Raw genomic sequence first — 15,508 nt, forward strand, 5'->3', positions numbered from 1 at the left:
GCACGTGTTGAATAACGAGGTATGTTCCTAATTTGCAATCTTGGTTATATTTTGGTACTTTTTACATAATTTTTAACTATAATTCAAGTTTTAATATCTAAAAAATAATAAACTACATAGAAAATTATATAAAGTATATATTGAAATTATATAAATCGAAATAAACTAATATTAATATTTTAATATTATATATTACTGAAAAACGCAAATTTTAAAATGAAATGGAATGAGTACTAGTATTATTGTTATCAAGGTTGTCAGGATCGTGATTCTAAGTAGCTCGAAATCAACTGGTGGGATCGGACGATCCTACAAATTTGTAGAATTGACAAGTTGGTGACCTAGTTCAAAATGTGAATAAATAATCCCATTTCAATACCACTAAGCTACAACATTTATATTTGATAATTTATAACATTAATATAATTTATAGTTTACAAGAACAATTACAATTAATGACTTATTAAAAGAAGTAAACTAATGACTATTCAATTTCCTTAATTAAGTTTTGTATTGTGAATTTGAGTATGATTTGATTTGGGTGTAATTTTAATTTGCTATAAATTATGATAATTTCAATTTTATTTGTGTATGATTTGGGTATTATTTGTTCATGAATTAGAATTTTAATTTTTTTAAAATTATAATAATTTTAGTTGTATTTGCTTTAAATTATGACAATTTTAATTTTATTTGCTTTAAATTATGATAATTTTTAATTTAGATTAGAATTTGTATTTGTGTATGATTTCATAGATTGTTGTTCGTGAATAAAATTAAATATCATCAAGAAATGCTCTATTTGTTAATTCTTGTAATGAGTCAGTTGAGTTTCGTCTTCGTTTTATTTTATTTATGTTGTTGTCTTCCAAGTTATGTTTTACTTGTTAATGAGAATCAAAACGCTTTTATTAGGCTCGCAACCCCATGTTTCAAATATTAGGCCCGCCACTGATATAAGATATACATTACACATAATGTATTTAGAACACATACATACAAGGATATAATAATAAATCATAGTAAGCAAAAAAGAACAAAGATACTGCAAAAAAAATTTAAATTAATAGTTTTAAACGATCCTACCAACATTCCTAACGATCTTGCCAATGATCCTAGCCGATTCTAACTATGCCAACAACGATCCCACTAATTTCGATTCCACTGACGATCCTAGTCATTGGGTCCAATCTGGGGTACGATTCTACAATTTAACTCGTGATTTTAACAACAATGATTGTTATTAATGATATTAGTATATCCATATTAATATCAATATTTGTGTTGTTTTTACTTTAAGCCGGGGTGGAGTTCGCCTAATTGTTGTTGGTACAGAGTGGTGCAGGCTTGTTTCTAAGGTTGTTAATTCGTTGTCGGGGAAGCCTTACATGCCTATCTTAAGTATTTTTAGTTTGGTGTTGGCGCATAAGGAGGAGGTGAGGCTATTTTTCATTCTGTTAATATGCTTATTGAATGCAGGGGTGATGTTGTTATGCTTTTAGTGGATTTTAAGGATGCTTTAAACCTTGTTGATAGGAGTGTTATATTGTTTGAGACAAGGGTGCAATGTCCTTCTCTTGCTCCTTGGGATGAGTTATGCTACTCTCAGGCTCCCATCCTGCTAGGTTGTATTATCGGGACTATATTCTCTATTCTAGTGGCGTTCATGAGCGGGTTTGGGAAAGCAGCGGACTAGCTTGCCCTTAGAAACATATCTGCGGGCCTAAAATTTCAAAAGCCTTGTTTTAGCGGGCATATCTTATTTGCCGCTACCTGCCCTCTTTCTTAACGGGCGAGACCCTCGGACAAACGAATCTTTAACTTAGAATGTGATTTGGTCATGGGCATTACCATTATAAAAACTAAAAAAACAATACAAAGTTTAAAGTTAAGTCTTAACAACAATTAAAATAATACAATACATTATCCAAAGTTTAGTAGATACCATAAGAAAAATAGGTAGAAACTTGCTTGGACAATATACAAAATACTGAAAATCAAGACTAACTAATTACAATTCATAATTACAAGAGGCTCTAAAGAACACAAAATACATAACTTAAAGAAAAAAAAACCAATTAATAAAGCATAAAATTTTCAATGTCATAAAATAAAAATTAGAAAAACTATATAATTATAAAAGAAGCGGGCAGATAGATTTACCAGTGGGTGTTATTTTTGTGTCGCTGCCCACCTGTTTAACTTAGCTGTTGGGTAGTACCCGCCTAAATATTTATTTGTTCCGAAATTATTATCCAAACCCGCTTGTTTTTTGAGCTTGGCGTGTAACTCGCCCATGAACAGCTCTAAGAGTTGTCAATATGTTCAACAAGGAGATCCTCTTGGCTCTTTGCTCTTCCTCCTTATTTTGTATTCCTTGGTTTTGAAATAATCAGTCTTGTAAACTAAACTTCCGGGCATGGTACCTTGATGATAGTACCATTATTGGTGACACCCTCATGGTCAGCCAAGGCCCTACACGTTATTAGGTATGAAGGACTATCTCGTGGTTTGTTTCTTAATGTGAACATGACGAAACTTTTCTGACATAAGGAGGATCCAAGAAGCAAAGAGGTTGGGGTTTTTCCACCTAACCAATCTCGTCATTGTGTGGGAGTAAACTTTTTGGTGGACTTGTGAGCACGTATTTTGGATTTTGTCATTATTTTTCCTTGAAAAGGGTATTTGAAACTCATCATACTTTTTTTTTGATTTCTCATTTCTCAATTTCATAAGATGTTGCATTAAACCTGTTGAGATTTTCATACCAAAATTATACTAAGTTTTTATTATCATTCTCATCCTTTAATACGAACTACCAAACGAGCCGATTTTTACCATGAGCAATATTTTGTTGACTATACTCATAATATTCCTCTATGTCCCAAAGAAATTAGCCTTATTTTCTATTTTAATATGTCTCTTTGAATTTAGCCAAATATGTTTTTGGTCATTGACTCACCTTCTTCCTTAAATTTCAATTATATTTTAGCTTATATTTTCATCTCAACTATACATTTATCCCTATTCTTCATAAAATTTACTTTTTTTTTTACTTAAATGTAGTTAATCATTGGCAGGTTATTCGTCACACTCGCCCATTAGACTCAAAAAACAACATGTTAAAGATTATCGACGAAGATAAAGACATAAAAAAGTTATTAGCTAGTAAGCTTATCCGTCCGCATAATTGTAATATATATTTATATTTATATACCTTTTAATTTATATATTAAGATAAGAGTAGTTATTTCAAATAACTTTTAGATTGTATATTATTGTTTTAGTCCAAAAAGTTTATGCACTTATTATCTTATATAAATGTTCATAAGAAGTCATTTTTTAAGTAATTTATAATTATTATTGAATAAAGGTGAGAAAATTACATTTTTATATCAACAAAGCTAAAATTTTTATTATAAATTATAATTTTAAAAAATAAAACCTTAAAAAAATTATATACTTAATTATAAATAAAGTAAATCTACAAAACCTACAAATTTTTTAATCAGTACATAAATTTTTTACATTAAGTTTCAGTCTGTTACCCGTTCAAACCCGCTTACAAACACAACTATATTTAGTCTTTTACCTACTTTCCTTAATTTTAAATAAATTATAGTACTTGAGATTTTTAAGGACGGAGAGCGCTTGAATTAGTCGTAATTAAGAATCAAGATTAAGATTAGTCAAGTATAAGAATAAGGAGCGGCGCATTTGTTAAACCTCGAATAAACCTCTAACTGTAATCTTTATTCATCCTCTCCTCTCTTCCATTTTCGTTTGCTCTTTTGTTAGGGTTCTAGTTCTTAGACTGCATTTTTTTCTTCTTCTCAATACCAATTTTGGAGGGCTTGCAAGGTTCTGAAATAATCAATCGGAACATTGCGCCGGCTATTTGGTCGTCGTTCCGTACTGTTGTGGTTCGGTGCAACGTTTGGCGTTTAAGGTAATTATGGTCATGTCATGGATTGTGAATTATTTAAAATGTTATTTTAAAGATTTATAATCCTTTTTTATTTGTCGGTAATGCCTCAAGTTACATTTTGTTATTATTATTATTTCTGTTGGAGTTAATTTTGCTATATTGTGATGATTGAATAGGGTTGTAAATTTAGGTATGAAAGTTGTGAAGTTTTGTGATAATTTTATATAGTTTTGTTATTTCATATGGCTTGTAAATTGTTTAAATGGGTTTTCTAAAGTGTTTCGGAATCGTTTTTTACTTGATTGTGATTCCCTGAGTGATATTCTGTTTTGAAAACCTGATGATTTTATTTTGGTATCTTTGGTTCTTTGATGATTTATTGGATGCATGTAATTTTTCCTTTGAAGTGGGAGTTTTTTCTAGTTTTACTTTAATTCTCTAGGGGGTGGGTTTTTATATGTTTTGATGAGTTTACTCATTATTTGACCTTGAAACAATCTTAAAAGAGATTTGATGCCTTGAAAAACGACTCTATATTAGAGTTCAAACTATGTTTCAAACTCCAATATTACCAAGTTCGGGTGTATGAAGTCTTGTGATAACAAATTACACTTTCAATGAAAATAATGTTTGTAGGAGATAATAATGCAATAAAAATTACATAAAGATTTAACGAGGTTCACCCAATTGATGCTACGTCCTCCGGTGTATAGTATCTCGGTTATATTATCACAAAAGAGTTTAATGAACTCTCAAATATAGAGAATTACAATAGAGAAGAGATATAGACTACGTGTTTAGGCTTGGGGTATTTTGTAAATGTGTTACAATGGCATATGAGATCTCTATTTATAGAGGTGATTAGGTAATGAGTATTGCATACTTAATCCAAGAGATTAACTCCATAATAAACAGCTCCAAAGAACACCAAGAGTCAAAAACTGAATCCAATGCTCGATCAAGGTGATGCTTCATTACTTTGATGCCTTGTACAAGAATCTTCACCCTTTAGTCTTCTCATTAACTATCATTCATCATGCCAACTTAATATCCATGTTTAAGAGACCTATCAATACACTCATAACTTAATGCATTGAACACACTCTTAAACACCACCATAAACTTCCCTCTTAATGTGCATACTTAATGCACACACTTAACTCACATAAATCCACCCATGGGATTCCATCACTATGCTCGCATATTGTATAGAATTTACTTGGTGCACTCAAGTCACCAATTACATCAACATGTCTAATGTTGATTTTCTCATCTCAAGCTAGATGTTGAATTGCTTTCTTCAAATTTATGAAGTTTTGGAGTAATTGAGTTATGTCCTGTCCACATCATGTCATTAGAACTTTGTGCTTTTGATCTCTCGCAATAAGTAGTATAACATTGCAGATGCATTACTTACTGCAAGAGATCAAAAGCACAAAGTTTTAGTGGCATATTTTGAAAAAGACATAACTCAATTACCCTAAAAGTTCATAATTTTGAAGAAAGCATTTCGGCATCTAGCTTGAGATGAGAAAATCAACATTAGACATCAAATTATTTCTCTTTTAAGATTGTTTAAGGTCAAATAATGAGTGAACTCATCAAAAAATATAAAAATCCATCTAAGTAAACCTAGAAAAAAATCCAACTTTAAAGGAAAAATTACAATCTTATGGTAATGGCTATAACAATGAGATGACACATGCTGATGATAATGGCTATGGCAATGAAATGACACATGCTGATGTTAATGGCTATAACAGGAAGATGATGCTTGCTAATGGTGATGATGATGGCACAGTGAATTGTACAGGCCTTGTTACAACTGCTAATATCGATGTGATGACTTCAGACTTGCAGCCAAATAAGTGCAGGAGAAAAAAGTCTATTGTTTGGGATAACTTTACTACTGAAATTGTTAGTGCTGACTGTACCAGGGCTATTTGTAAGAAGTGCCAGAAGTCATTTGCTTACATTACTGGTAAAAAACAATCAGGAACCAGCCACCTCAAGCGACACATATTAGGTATCTGCCCAGCAGATCGTGCTAGGAACGAACTTTCAGCGTCTCAAAATGGCATTGTTAGAGCTCCATCAAAAAAGCGCTACAGAGCATCCCCTGGGTCTGTAACCGTCGCCTTAGATCAAGAACGCTATGTTAGTGAAATAGCTAGAATGATTATACTTCATGAATACCCAGTATCCATGGTGGAAGATCCTGGATTCATTGGCTTTGCTCGGTTGCTTCAACCACACTTATCTATGGTGAGTTTTGACGCTGTGCAGAATAAAATTGTCACCATGTATACTAGAATGAAGAATTCTCTTGTTAATACTCTTGCTGAAATCCCTTCGCGTGTCAGCCTCTCTATAGATCTCTGGACTTCAGACCACACTGTAGGTTATGCTATTCTGACTGGGAGCTTTATTGATGTGGATTGGAAGTTTCATTGCCGGGTTCTCAAATTTGTTCTAGTACCATTCCCTAAATCACAGGTTGCTTTCAATGATGCTGTTATTTCCTGCCTGTCTGAGTGGGGTTTGACGAGCAAGCTGTTTGCACTTTCTATAGATATGTCTTGTGCAGAAAAATCTGTTACTGAGAATCTTAGCTCCCTGCTTTCTAAAACATGTCAATATATGCCGAATGGTCGAACGATAATATCAAATTGCTATGCCCGTGCCATTAATCGTATGGCAATCGAAGCCCTTTGCGCTTCAAAAGAAGCTGTTACCAAAGTTCGTGACTGTGTGAAGTATATAAAAGCCATGGATCTTAGTCAACAACTCAAAGTCCCTTTGGGGCAGAGTTTAGTCATTGATAATCCACAAATGTGGGATTCAACTTACTATATGCTGTCCACAGCGTGCGAGGTTAAGGAAGTTTTTTCCCGTCTAGAAACTGATGGTCCTGATTACAAGCAAGCTCCTTCAGTGGATGACTGGATGTGTATAGAGGTCCTATGTACCTATTTGAAACTATTTTTAGACGCATCTGCCATTCTCACAACTGAAAACTACCCTACTGCTGATACTTTTTTCCTTGAAGCTTATACAGTTTTGAGGAAGCTTGCTTTTGGAAGCTTGGACAAGGATCCTTTTATAAGCCACTTTGCCAAACCTTTGTATGACATGTTTTACAGGTATTGGAAAGATTGTTATGTGGATTTAACCATGGCAGTAGTAATGGATCCTAGATATAAGCTGAGGCTGGTGGAACACTGTTTTCTCAAAATTTTCGGGAATGATTTTAATACGGCTTTTAACGCTGTTATGAAGCGTATATACGACCTTTATTTCGAGTACATGGCACTGAATATACAGTTAGTAGATTTTTCCATTGACAATGGTCAATCAGGTTTGGACATTTATATTTCCACAATAGATACCTCCATTGCGAGCAACAAAGAACTTGATCAGTATCTAGAAGAGTCGCTTTTGCCAAGAGACAAACCGGAGTTTAACATTCTTGAATGGTGGAAGTTAAACCAAACCAAATACCCAAATCTTTCCCATATGGCTGCTGACTTATTATCAATACCGTTTGCTACAATTTCGGGGAATTCAGTTTTTAGTACAGCAAGCCAGAAGTTGGATTGTCAGATGAGCTCCCTGAAGCATGATACATTAGAAGCCCTCATTTGTGCTAAAAATTGGTTGCAGCATGGAGTACAGGAGCAGGATAGTAATACATCCTTATCAGATATCTCAAGAGTTGGTTTAAAGATGGAAACTCAGTAAGTTTTTTAACTTTGTTTTAGATCTAATATCTCGATCATACAAGCTCAAGTTTTGTTTGCAAATTGCAACCTAACAGCTGTTGGGGGTTTTGCTAGTCACCACTAATTTCTGCTTCCACAATTTTGAAGATAGAAGTAATTACTATTATTTACAAATTAGGATTAGATGTATTTTTCATTATTCTTTCGTTGGATTCGTTGTAGTTGTATTACTCCTTTGGTTAATGTTCTATGATCCAATAGTGGATCCAAAAAAATGATGTCAATAATTTAATTAAATAAAAAATTTATGCAAAACATTTCATATTTTCATGGTTTTGACTATATTTATATTTACTACCTGAATCCGTCCATTCTATGATGTTAAGATATTTATCAACCAAGGAACAAGAAAGTTTAGGAATTTGCCATACTTTTTTTTGGGTATTGGGGAATGGGGGCATGTGTGAATATGGTTGTTTTGTTTAGCGGACAGATTACTGATGAACAAAATATAAACACAAATCGTTGTGAGAGATTATCTTTTAAAGAAACAGTTTTAATTGGGTATTGGGGAATGGGGGCATGTGTTGTAAGACTTTATATTCACAAATTCTTGTGAGAGGCGATTTCTTTGAGAGACCATCCCTAATTTGGTCAACCCATAATCATCTTTTATTTTAATTAAGCTTTGATGGGCTGAGTCTGAGGTCTCTCAGGAGACTAGTAAGTTTATATTATGTATTGTAGATGTTAAGGTTATTTGGTGTAGGAGTTTATAGTATGTACAATAGGTGTTTATATATCTACTTCAATATGCAAAAATACTTATTTTAACTAGTTCAAAATACCTACTAAAAATTATAGTAGGTGTCTTTGCAAACTACGTGCACGTAGTAGGTGATTTTGTAAATTGGGTTGGGCTTTGTAGATCAAGGGAATGAGAGATTATGTTACTGCTCACTCTTATGCTAATTAAATATTTCATTTGGTTTTGCATATTTGTTAATGCACTATTTTGACCCTAAATATATTTGGTTGTGTTTAATTTAAAATTATAGAAAGTTGACATTTAAAATTACAATGAGACAAATCAAACATGATTTTACATGACTATTTTAACTTATAGATTGAAAACAAATTACATGTTAATGGTAATTGGTGAATAGCATCAAAAAAAAACAATTTAGAATAAGTGAGTATTACGTAAGTTTATGAATAATGTAATGTTATTTTCGTCCTTTTAAATTTGCTTTAAACTTAGAACTTATCTTAATAGACTTGTAACCAGTCCTTTTAAATTTGCAACTTATCTTAATGGACTTGTAACCAGAAATTCATATGAACATATGAAATATTTATGAATGGTTAAAAAATAAATAGGGCCTTATTTGGTTTGGTTTTAGATTACAACAAGCATTATTAAAAAATAACGTATTTAATCATGTATTATTCGTATTTATGTGAAGTTGCGTATAATACTGACCAATTGAAAACAATTTTCGTTATCACCATCAACTATTAAGTTAAGGTTGTTTCAAACTGGACCTACAAACACCGCCAAGTCATTTAATAACATTAATAATAGAATGTGCAACTCATTGATGAAACTCGAAAACTTGACCCTAGAACTCCGAACACAGCCTTAGGGACTAATGGTCATGAACTCATGATAAGTAGTGAAAGGTCAAAGATTCCACAGGAGGAAGAGCCTTTACAAGAATAATGGTCTATTTTCTAAGAACAATCGTTGAATATAAGCCTAAAGAGCATATAATCATGGGCTTATCATGTTGTTCAGCATGCTAAGACTTAGAAACCACATCAACAGCAAAATCTGCGAGTTTTTCTACTTCAGTCTTTGCCATTTTGATGGAAAATCTAATGTAATTCCGCCATGTTCGTCGATCTCTTTCAGCTTCATGAAAACGTCACCTCCTGAAAGCTAGCAGTGTTGAGAATTACCATGTCCATCTAGCAAAGAAAAGGTAAAAAGCAAGTTACCATGCAAAATAAATGCAGAAATTCAATAACATGTAAAAACCCAAACAAATATCCATCCAGAGTCTTTTGCAATGCAAACTACAACCTTCACTTTTAGTTTACGAATTACAACCTTAAAGTTTTACTTTCAAAATTTCGGCTTTCAATTTACTGAAGTAAACATCATTGCAGCCAAGTGACCGAATTCTGGTGAATTTCACCCATAATACCCTTTGACTTGCTCCTTAGTCCCCTTGGCTTTTCAGGAAAGTCAAATGGTAGTTTGGGAATAATTCACCGAAATCGGGTGACTTGGCTCAGTTGGCTGCAATGGTGTTCACTTCAGTAAGTTGAAGGGTGTAATTCACAAACGCCCCCCAAACTAAAAGGTTGTAAATTGCAAATTGTTCATCCATTAATTAGCGAAGTAGCAAAATATAAGTAGACATAAAATCTATCAAGGATGAGAACTACGAGGTATTATGATCACTATAGCTCCTGCATGGCTCCACAAATACATATTCCGTTAACTGAAGTCTGAACTCACAAAGCATAATCAAAAGTGCAGAACTAAAGAGAAAAATGTTCTAGGATATAGCACAATGAAGCTGGGAAACTTTCTCAGTGTCGTTAAAGATGGGATGAACGAGCACAATAAAGATATCACAGTCGCACCGCATTTAAATGACATAGATATCACGACACCATAGCTTAGTTGGTGAAGTCGCGTAGTAGGTACCATGATCTAGGATTTTATTAACCCTAAAGTCTTGCTAAACATCCAAAAACGCTCTCAAGTCTGAACGATTTAAAACATGTTTATGAGTATATTCTTTTGTGTGTAAAACATGTTTTACAACAAAAAGATAAGTTAAATATATTCCTTGTTTACAAGTATGATACAAGATATTGGTGAAAAAAGAAAAAAAAAGTGAGGGTTTCATCAATCTGAAGTAGACAGTATGAATTTGATTTCCTAATTTAAATTTTAGATGTATTTAGATGTTATCGTATATATTTTTAATGTTAGTCTTAAAAGCTCGAAAGTTCCTATTCCTCTATAAGATCCTTAAGGATGTGTTGGAGGAAAATAGTTATCCTGAAACTGAATTTCACAAAACCAAAGCTTACATGAAACGTGGAATGTAACCACATCCCGCGATCCAGGAATGTCCTTCCCCAATCACCACGAAATGCAACCCAAATTGCTCAAGGTGACGTCTCGGTGTAGTTGACCTTTTTTAAAAGGTTTTTTGGCCTTCCTTTACAAATTAAAGGAAAAAAAGGAGGAAACAACGAGATGGAACCTAAAGCTTTAAAATTTCCATTTAAAAACAATTTCTTTATGCAAAAAATCATTTTAATTTAATTTTGTTTTTAAATATATGTTCTTTATATATAATGTATCTCGTTCCTAATCATTTCCGAGTCATTCTAGATTGCGTTCCTTGTTCCCGTTTCCAAACCGATTATCGTTTCAGGTAACAATGCTCCACATAAATGACATATTCACAGTCAAAATCACATGTTCAAACTTTTGTGGAAAGATGGTGTTATGAGAAAGAGGGTGAAATAACGAGAAAACAAGACATAATCCCTCAGCACAAACATAATATGCAAATATTTATACTCTGATGTGTTAATTTAATTGCATTGACTCTCATTGACCCCCTCCCTCGGCCTATCCTATCACACCCCAAAAAAAAGTTACCATTTCAACAACAAACGTGCAGCAGATAGTGTCAGGCTTAGCCAAAATTAAGTAATACGTATCCATGACTCAGTTATGGTCGACTTACCTTGACATTTCCTGTGATGTAGCTTGCTTCTTGTAGCACATTAGAAATGACAGCATTTGATCGGAAGAAAGATCCAGTGAAGGGAGAAAGAACCCATTTCTGTACCGAAACATCCAAGCAGCACCGACATTTATGAACATAATATTTTCATACTATTCATGTTTTTCTTCTACACTGTACACTCTGTTCAATGACTCCTCAAAGGCTTGCAAAGCACTCCTATAATGATCTAGAGAGATGACCCCTTCCTCGACAACTCGTAATGAACTTTGATACAATTGATCAAACCATTGAATCTGATCATTGGTATCTACAACGTTTGTATTGTTATCTAGGACATACAAGCGTTTAAAATCTTTTTTCCATCTCGACAAAATATATTTTGCGGGGATCTCCTCTACCCCATTATAGTTAAGCACACATAATGCATGTCGACAGAGGTAACCATTAAAGTTAAAGCAGCTGCAAATACAACGAACTTCTGCCGATGCTCTATTGTAATATACTTCATAGTCTCGAATCTCTCTCTTGTTGCCCTCGACAATAAGACGTTCTTTCACCAAAAATATAATGTATGGCCCGTCAACATGGATCTGTGTCGTGCTAAAACAGGAATACATCTCCTCCACCTCAAGCTGAAATTTCTGGAATATATCCTTTGTATAGATCTTAGAAAGCTGCTGTTCAAAAGAGCACCTTGTTTTAAGCGGCAAGTTTGAACTTCTCGACTCGACGTCAGACAGGGTTTCTTCCTTGTGCTTCTTATGTAAAGCTAACTCATATTTGTCCAGAAATTCTTTTAAGGGGGTTTGTTTATGTACATACTTCTCAAAAAACGGATGAAGAATATCAGCAGGTCGAGCTGTTGACATACCGGCAAAGAAGGTGTCTTTCAAGTAGACAGGTGCCCATCGAGCCCGATCCTCATGCAAACAACAGAGCCACTCGTGATTAGATATCCCATATTGTTGAACCATATGTCCCCAAGCAGCCTCAAATTCACCCACCTTCAGAGTTTCATATACTATTTTAGTCAGCGCCTTCCTGATAGCGTCATAATTGTGCAACCCTCCTAATTTTTCGGGGACTTTTCTCATAATATGCGAAATACCATAACGATGAAGTGATCTAGGGATTACATTACTAATGGCATTCTTCAAAGCCTGAGACATATCAGTAATCACAGTCTGTGGCGAGCGACCAGACATACATTTGAGCCATGTTTTCAACAACCACGTGTATGACTCTGTTGTCTCTCCGGCAAGCAGACCACAACCCAACAACACCGTTTGGCCATGTTGATTTACTCCAACAAACACCACCAAGGGAATTTCATATTTATTAGCCAAGTAACTGTTATCCAAGAAAATAACATCACCAAAATAACCACATGCAGCCCTAGACCTAGCATCAATCCAGAAGACATGTTTAATATACCCTTCATCACTGAAATCCATCACGTAAAAGAAGTTTGAATTAGTCAACTGCATACGACAAAGGTAATTGTATATAGCTTGTGCATCACCTTTCTTGAGGTTCAGCTGATTTGGATGGTTAGCAAAACCCTGTATTTCTTTTGCACCAATATTTAAGTATTCGGTTTCTAAATTATCTATCACAACTGCCTTGTATAACTTAATTGTCTGCCCCTCCGCATTAGAATTCGAGAGAGGCTTCTTCTTCGAGTCCACATCAACCGTCTTTATTGCCTTGTACATTTTGAATCCCAACAAATGGTTGTGTTCAAGTGTAACTTCAAGAATTCTCCATCTTTTTGAGTCTACTAATCTCATTCTAACCATTGCTGGACAGCCAGTACGAGTTTCCTTCCTCAAACGATTTACATCTTTGATTCGTTTAAAACCTTGGCTGCTACAACAAAGTACTGCACCATACTTCTCCTTACTGTTCCTTTTGAACCATGAATTTTTCACTCTAACACGAAAACCCAACTCCTTGGCATAACAGACATAATAGTTGTATGCATCATCATATGACTCGAATTCCATCCCAATAGAAGGAGCAACAAATTCTTTTCTTCCATCAGTAGATATGTTTTGGGCATCTAATTCTACCCTGTCATTGCCACTCTCCAGAGTTATACTGCCATCAATATCTGGTACTTGTCCAACGTTACGTGATTCATCTTCCATCTTGTGAGGGAGTAGGCGCCAAAGAAAAAAAGACAAGGTAGAGTCGTAGAGGTCAAGGCTCCTGGAGATAAAATAATCATTATGTGACCAATAATCGCGTATAATTTTTTTGGCAACTAACCAGTATTCAAATCTACTAAGAATTAATATTTTTAAAGAGAGTACAACATTACAATTACCCCAATGCGGTTAAGTGACTTCCACCTAAATGAGAATAGAAATGTCTAAATATAAATGCTTAGTCAGTAAAAGAACCATCCAGTCACAGAAAAAGAAAATTGAACAGCCAGTTCCTTTTCTTATGAATATCAAATTATTAGAGTTCATAACTAACTTATCAGAGTAGAAAACTAGCATAAAATTCTTCTTCTTTCTAGTTCTAGCAAATGTAGTGGAAGCATAGTGCAAAAATAAGAACGCATCGTTCCGTATCGGCTGTATCGTAACGGTTTTCAAATATACCGAATCAGTACTACCCGCATCGTAAAGGTGTAAAAACTGCATTTTAGGACTTTCCAAGCGATGTTCATGGTTTAGACTTAAGACCAATATTTGGCGGTACGGCAACCACGTCATTCCCACCACATCACCATATCCATTACCGCAACCGTGACCGTTACTACAATTTTGCACTATGAGTGGAAGTCCCATTGCTTATGGAAGGGATAAGTTTCAATAAGTTCCTATAGTAAGTTCAAATGCCTACCCACATTAAATTCAAAACTAAATTATTTCTGATAAGTGATAACTCATAATTTTCAGAAAGTATAATAGAAATTCAGTTGAAAACTCACTGAACCCAAATATGTACTTAGGCTGTAGATAACTAAAGAACACAAATGAAATCAACTTGACCCCATAAGTCTCAAATGTAATCCCACATTTTATGAAGAATAAAATTTCAACAATTTTCCCATTCCCAGAGCAGAATAAAGTAAAGAAAGCAGGGCAACCCGAAACGTCCCCGCTGAGAGTCATGGAAAGGGTCCCACCACAAAGGTGTAATGGAGGCAAACCTTGCCCTGCATTTCTTCAAGAGGCTGCTCCAAGGACTCAAACCTCTGACCTTTCATATCAATAAAATAGGGTCTGAAATTCCCATCAACATTACAGCACCATAATTATGATGCTCAATATCTATGTAGTACATAAGGTGCAAAAATGGTGTTGGTCATCTATAAATTCCCAAAAGGTTGCAAATTTACTAAAATACTAAATAAACCAAAGGTAAGCTATAACTTTGAAGTATCAACAGCAGATAATTTGCACAAAAGTGTTCAAATTTCAACAATGGAAACAATCCGAATGGTAAAGTTAATAACAATCCAGTAACTAAAGAACAATCAACTGCTATTATAAATTTTAGGGCAAATCATAATTAATAATCGAAATAATCTAGAATCCAGCTAGAACAAGAATATGACTATTTTACCCTAAAAAATTCAATTTCATAGAAATGCTTTTCCCCTTTGATTGAGCAAATTACAAGAAGGAATATGCATGAAAAGAAAGAAAAAGAAAACCCCAATTGAAGCATGACATTGTACCTGAATTGAAAAATATACCAATTTACTGGAAGAAATCTCAGCCTGATTGTAGACTCAACTTGGAAGTTAGAACTGGAATTTGAAGAACCCAATTTCTTTTTTTCCTGGGTTTTTGAAGGAAATATTGATGATTGTACAGAATTATTTCTTATTCTTTTACTCCATTATCAAAATGAAAACGAAAAATTCTATATTTCGTTCCATAATTCTACATCTACTTCAATTAGCCCTTTTTCAAGGCTTACGAAAAACTGTGCACTTGGGTTAGTTGGGAATTGGGGTTGACTCGTGTTCATAGAAAAATAAGGAACCAAACGCTTGAGAAGATGGGTCTTAGTCGTGTCAAATAGCCTCTCGGTCCAACGGGTTTTACTACATG

The 15,508-nt window shown here is 34.1% G+C and overlaps 2 protein-coding genes across 2 annotated transcripts; one reads left to right on the plus strand and one right to left on the minus strand.

Annotated features, from left to right (window-relative positions):
• Nucleotides 1-3,668: 3,668 nt before the first annotated feature.
• Nucleotides 3,669-7,972, plus strand: LOC130812437 (zinc finger BED domain-containing protein DAYSLEEPER-like). Its single transcript, XM_057677979.1, has 2 exons — nucleotides 3,669-3,949; nucleotides 5,692-7,972. The coding sequence occupies exon 2, from the start codon at nucleotides 5,696-5,698 to the stop codon at nucleotides 7,667-7,669; it is 1,974 nt and encodes a 657-aa protein (XP_057533962.1). The 5' UTR covers nucleotides 3,669-3,949; nucleotides 5,692-5,695; the 3' UTR covers nucleotides 7,670-7,972.
• A 922-nt stretch (nucleotides 7,973-8,894) lies between these two features.
• LOC130812453 (protein FAR1-RELATED SEQUENCE 6) lies at nucleotides 8,895-15,286 on the minus strand. The gene is made up of 3 exons (XM_057677980.1): nucleotides 15,130-15,286; nucleotides 11,430-13,643; nucleotides 8,895-9,621 (listed from the first exon to the last, which is right to left on the minus strand). Exon 2 carries the CDS (start codon nucleotides 13,580-13,582, stop codon nucleotides 11,582-11,584), a length of 2,001 nt encoding a protein of 666 aa, XP_057533963.1. The 5' UTR covers nucleotides 13,583-13,643; nucleotides 15,130-15,286; the 3' UTR covers nucleotides 8,895-9,621; nucleotides 11,430-11,581.
• Between the last annotated feature and the right edge of the window lie 222 nt (nucleotides 15,287-15,508).

The sequence above is a fragment of the Amaranthus tricolor genome, chromosome 1, assembly GCF_026212465.1.
Source record: "Amaranthus tricolor cultivar Red isolate AtriRed21 chromosome 1, ASM2621246v1, whole genome shotgun sequence".
NCBI lineage: Eukaryota > Viridiplantae > Streptophyta > Magnoliopsida > Caryophyllales > Amaranthaceae > Amaranthus > Amaranthus tricolor.

Coding starts and splice junctions, on each gene's coding strand:
- LOC130812453 (XM_057677980.1), bottom strand. CDS start 13,582: ATGGAAGATGAATCACGTAACGTTGGACAAGTACCAGATATTGATGGC.
- LOC130812437 (XM_057677979.1), top strand. CDS start 5,696: ATGATGCTTGCTAATGGTGATGATGATGGCACAGTGAATTGTACAGGC.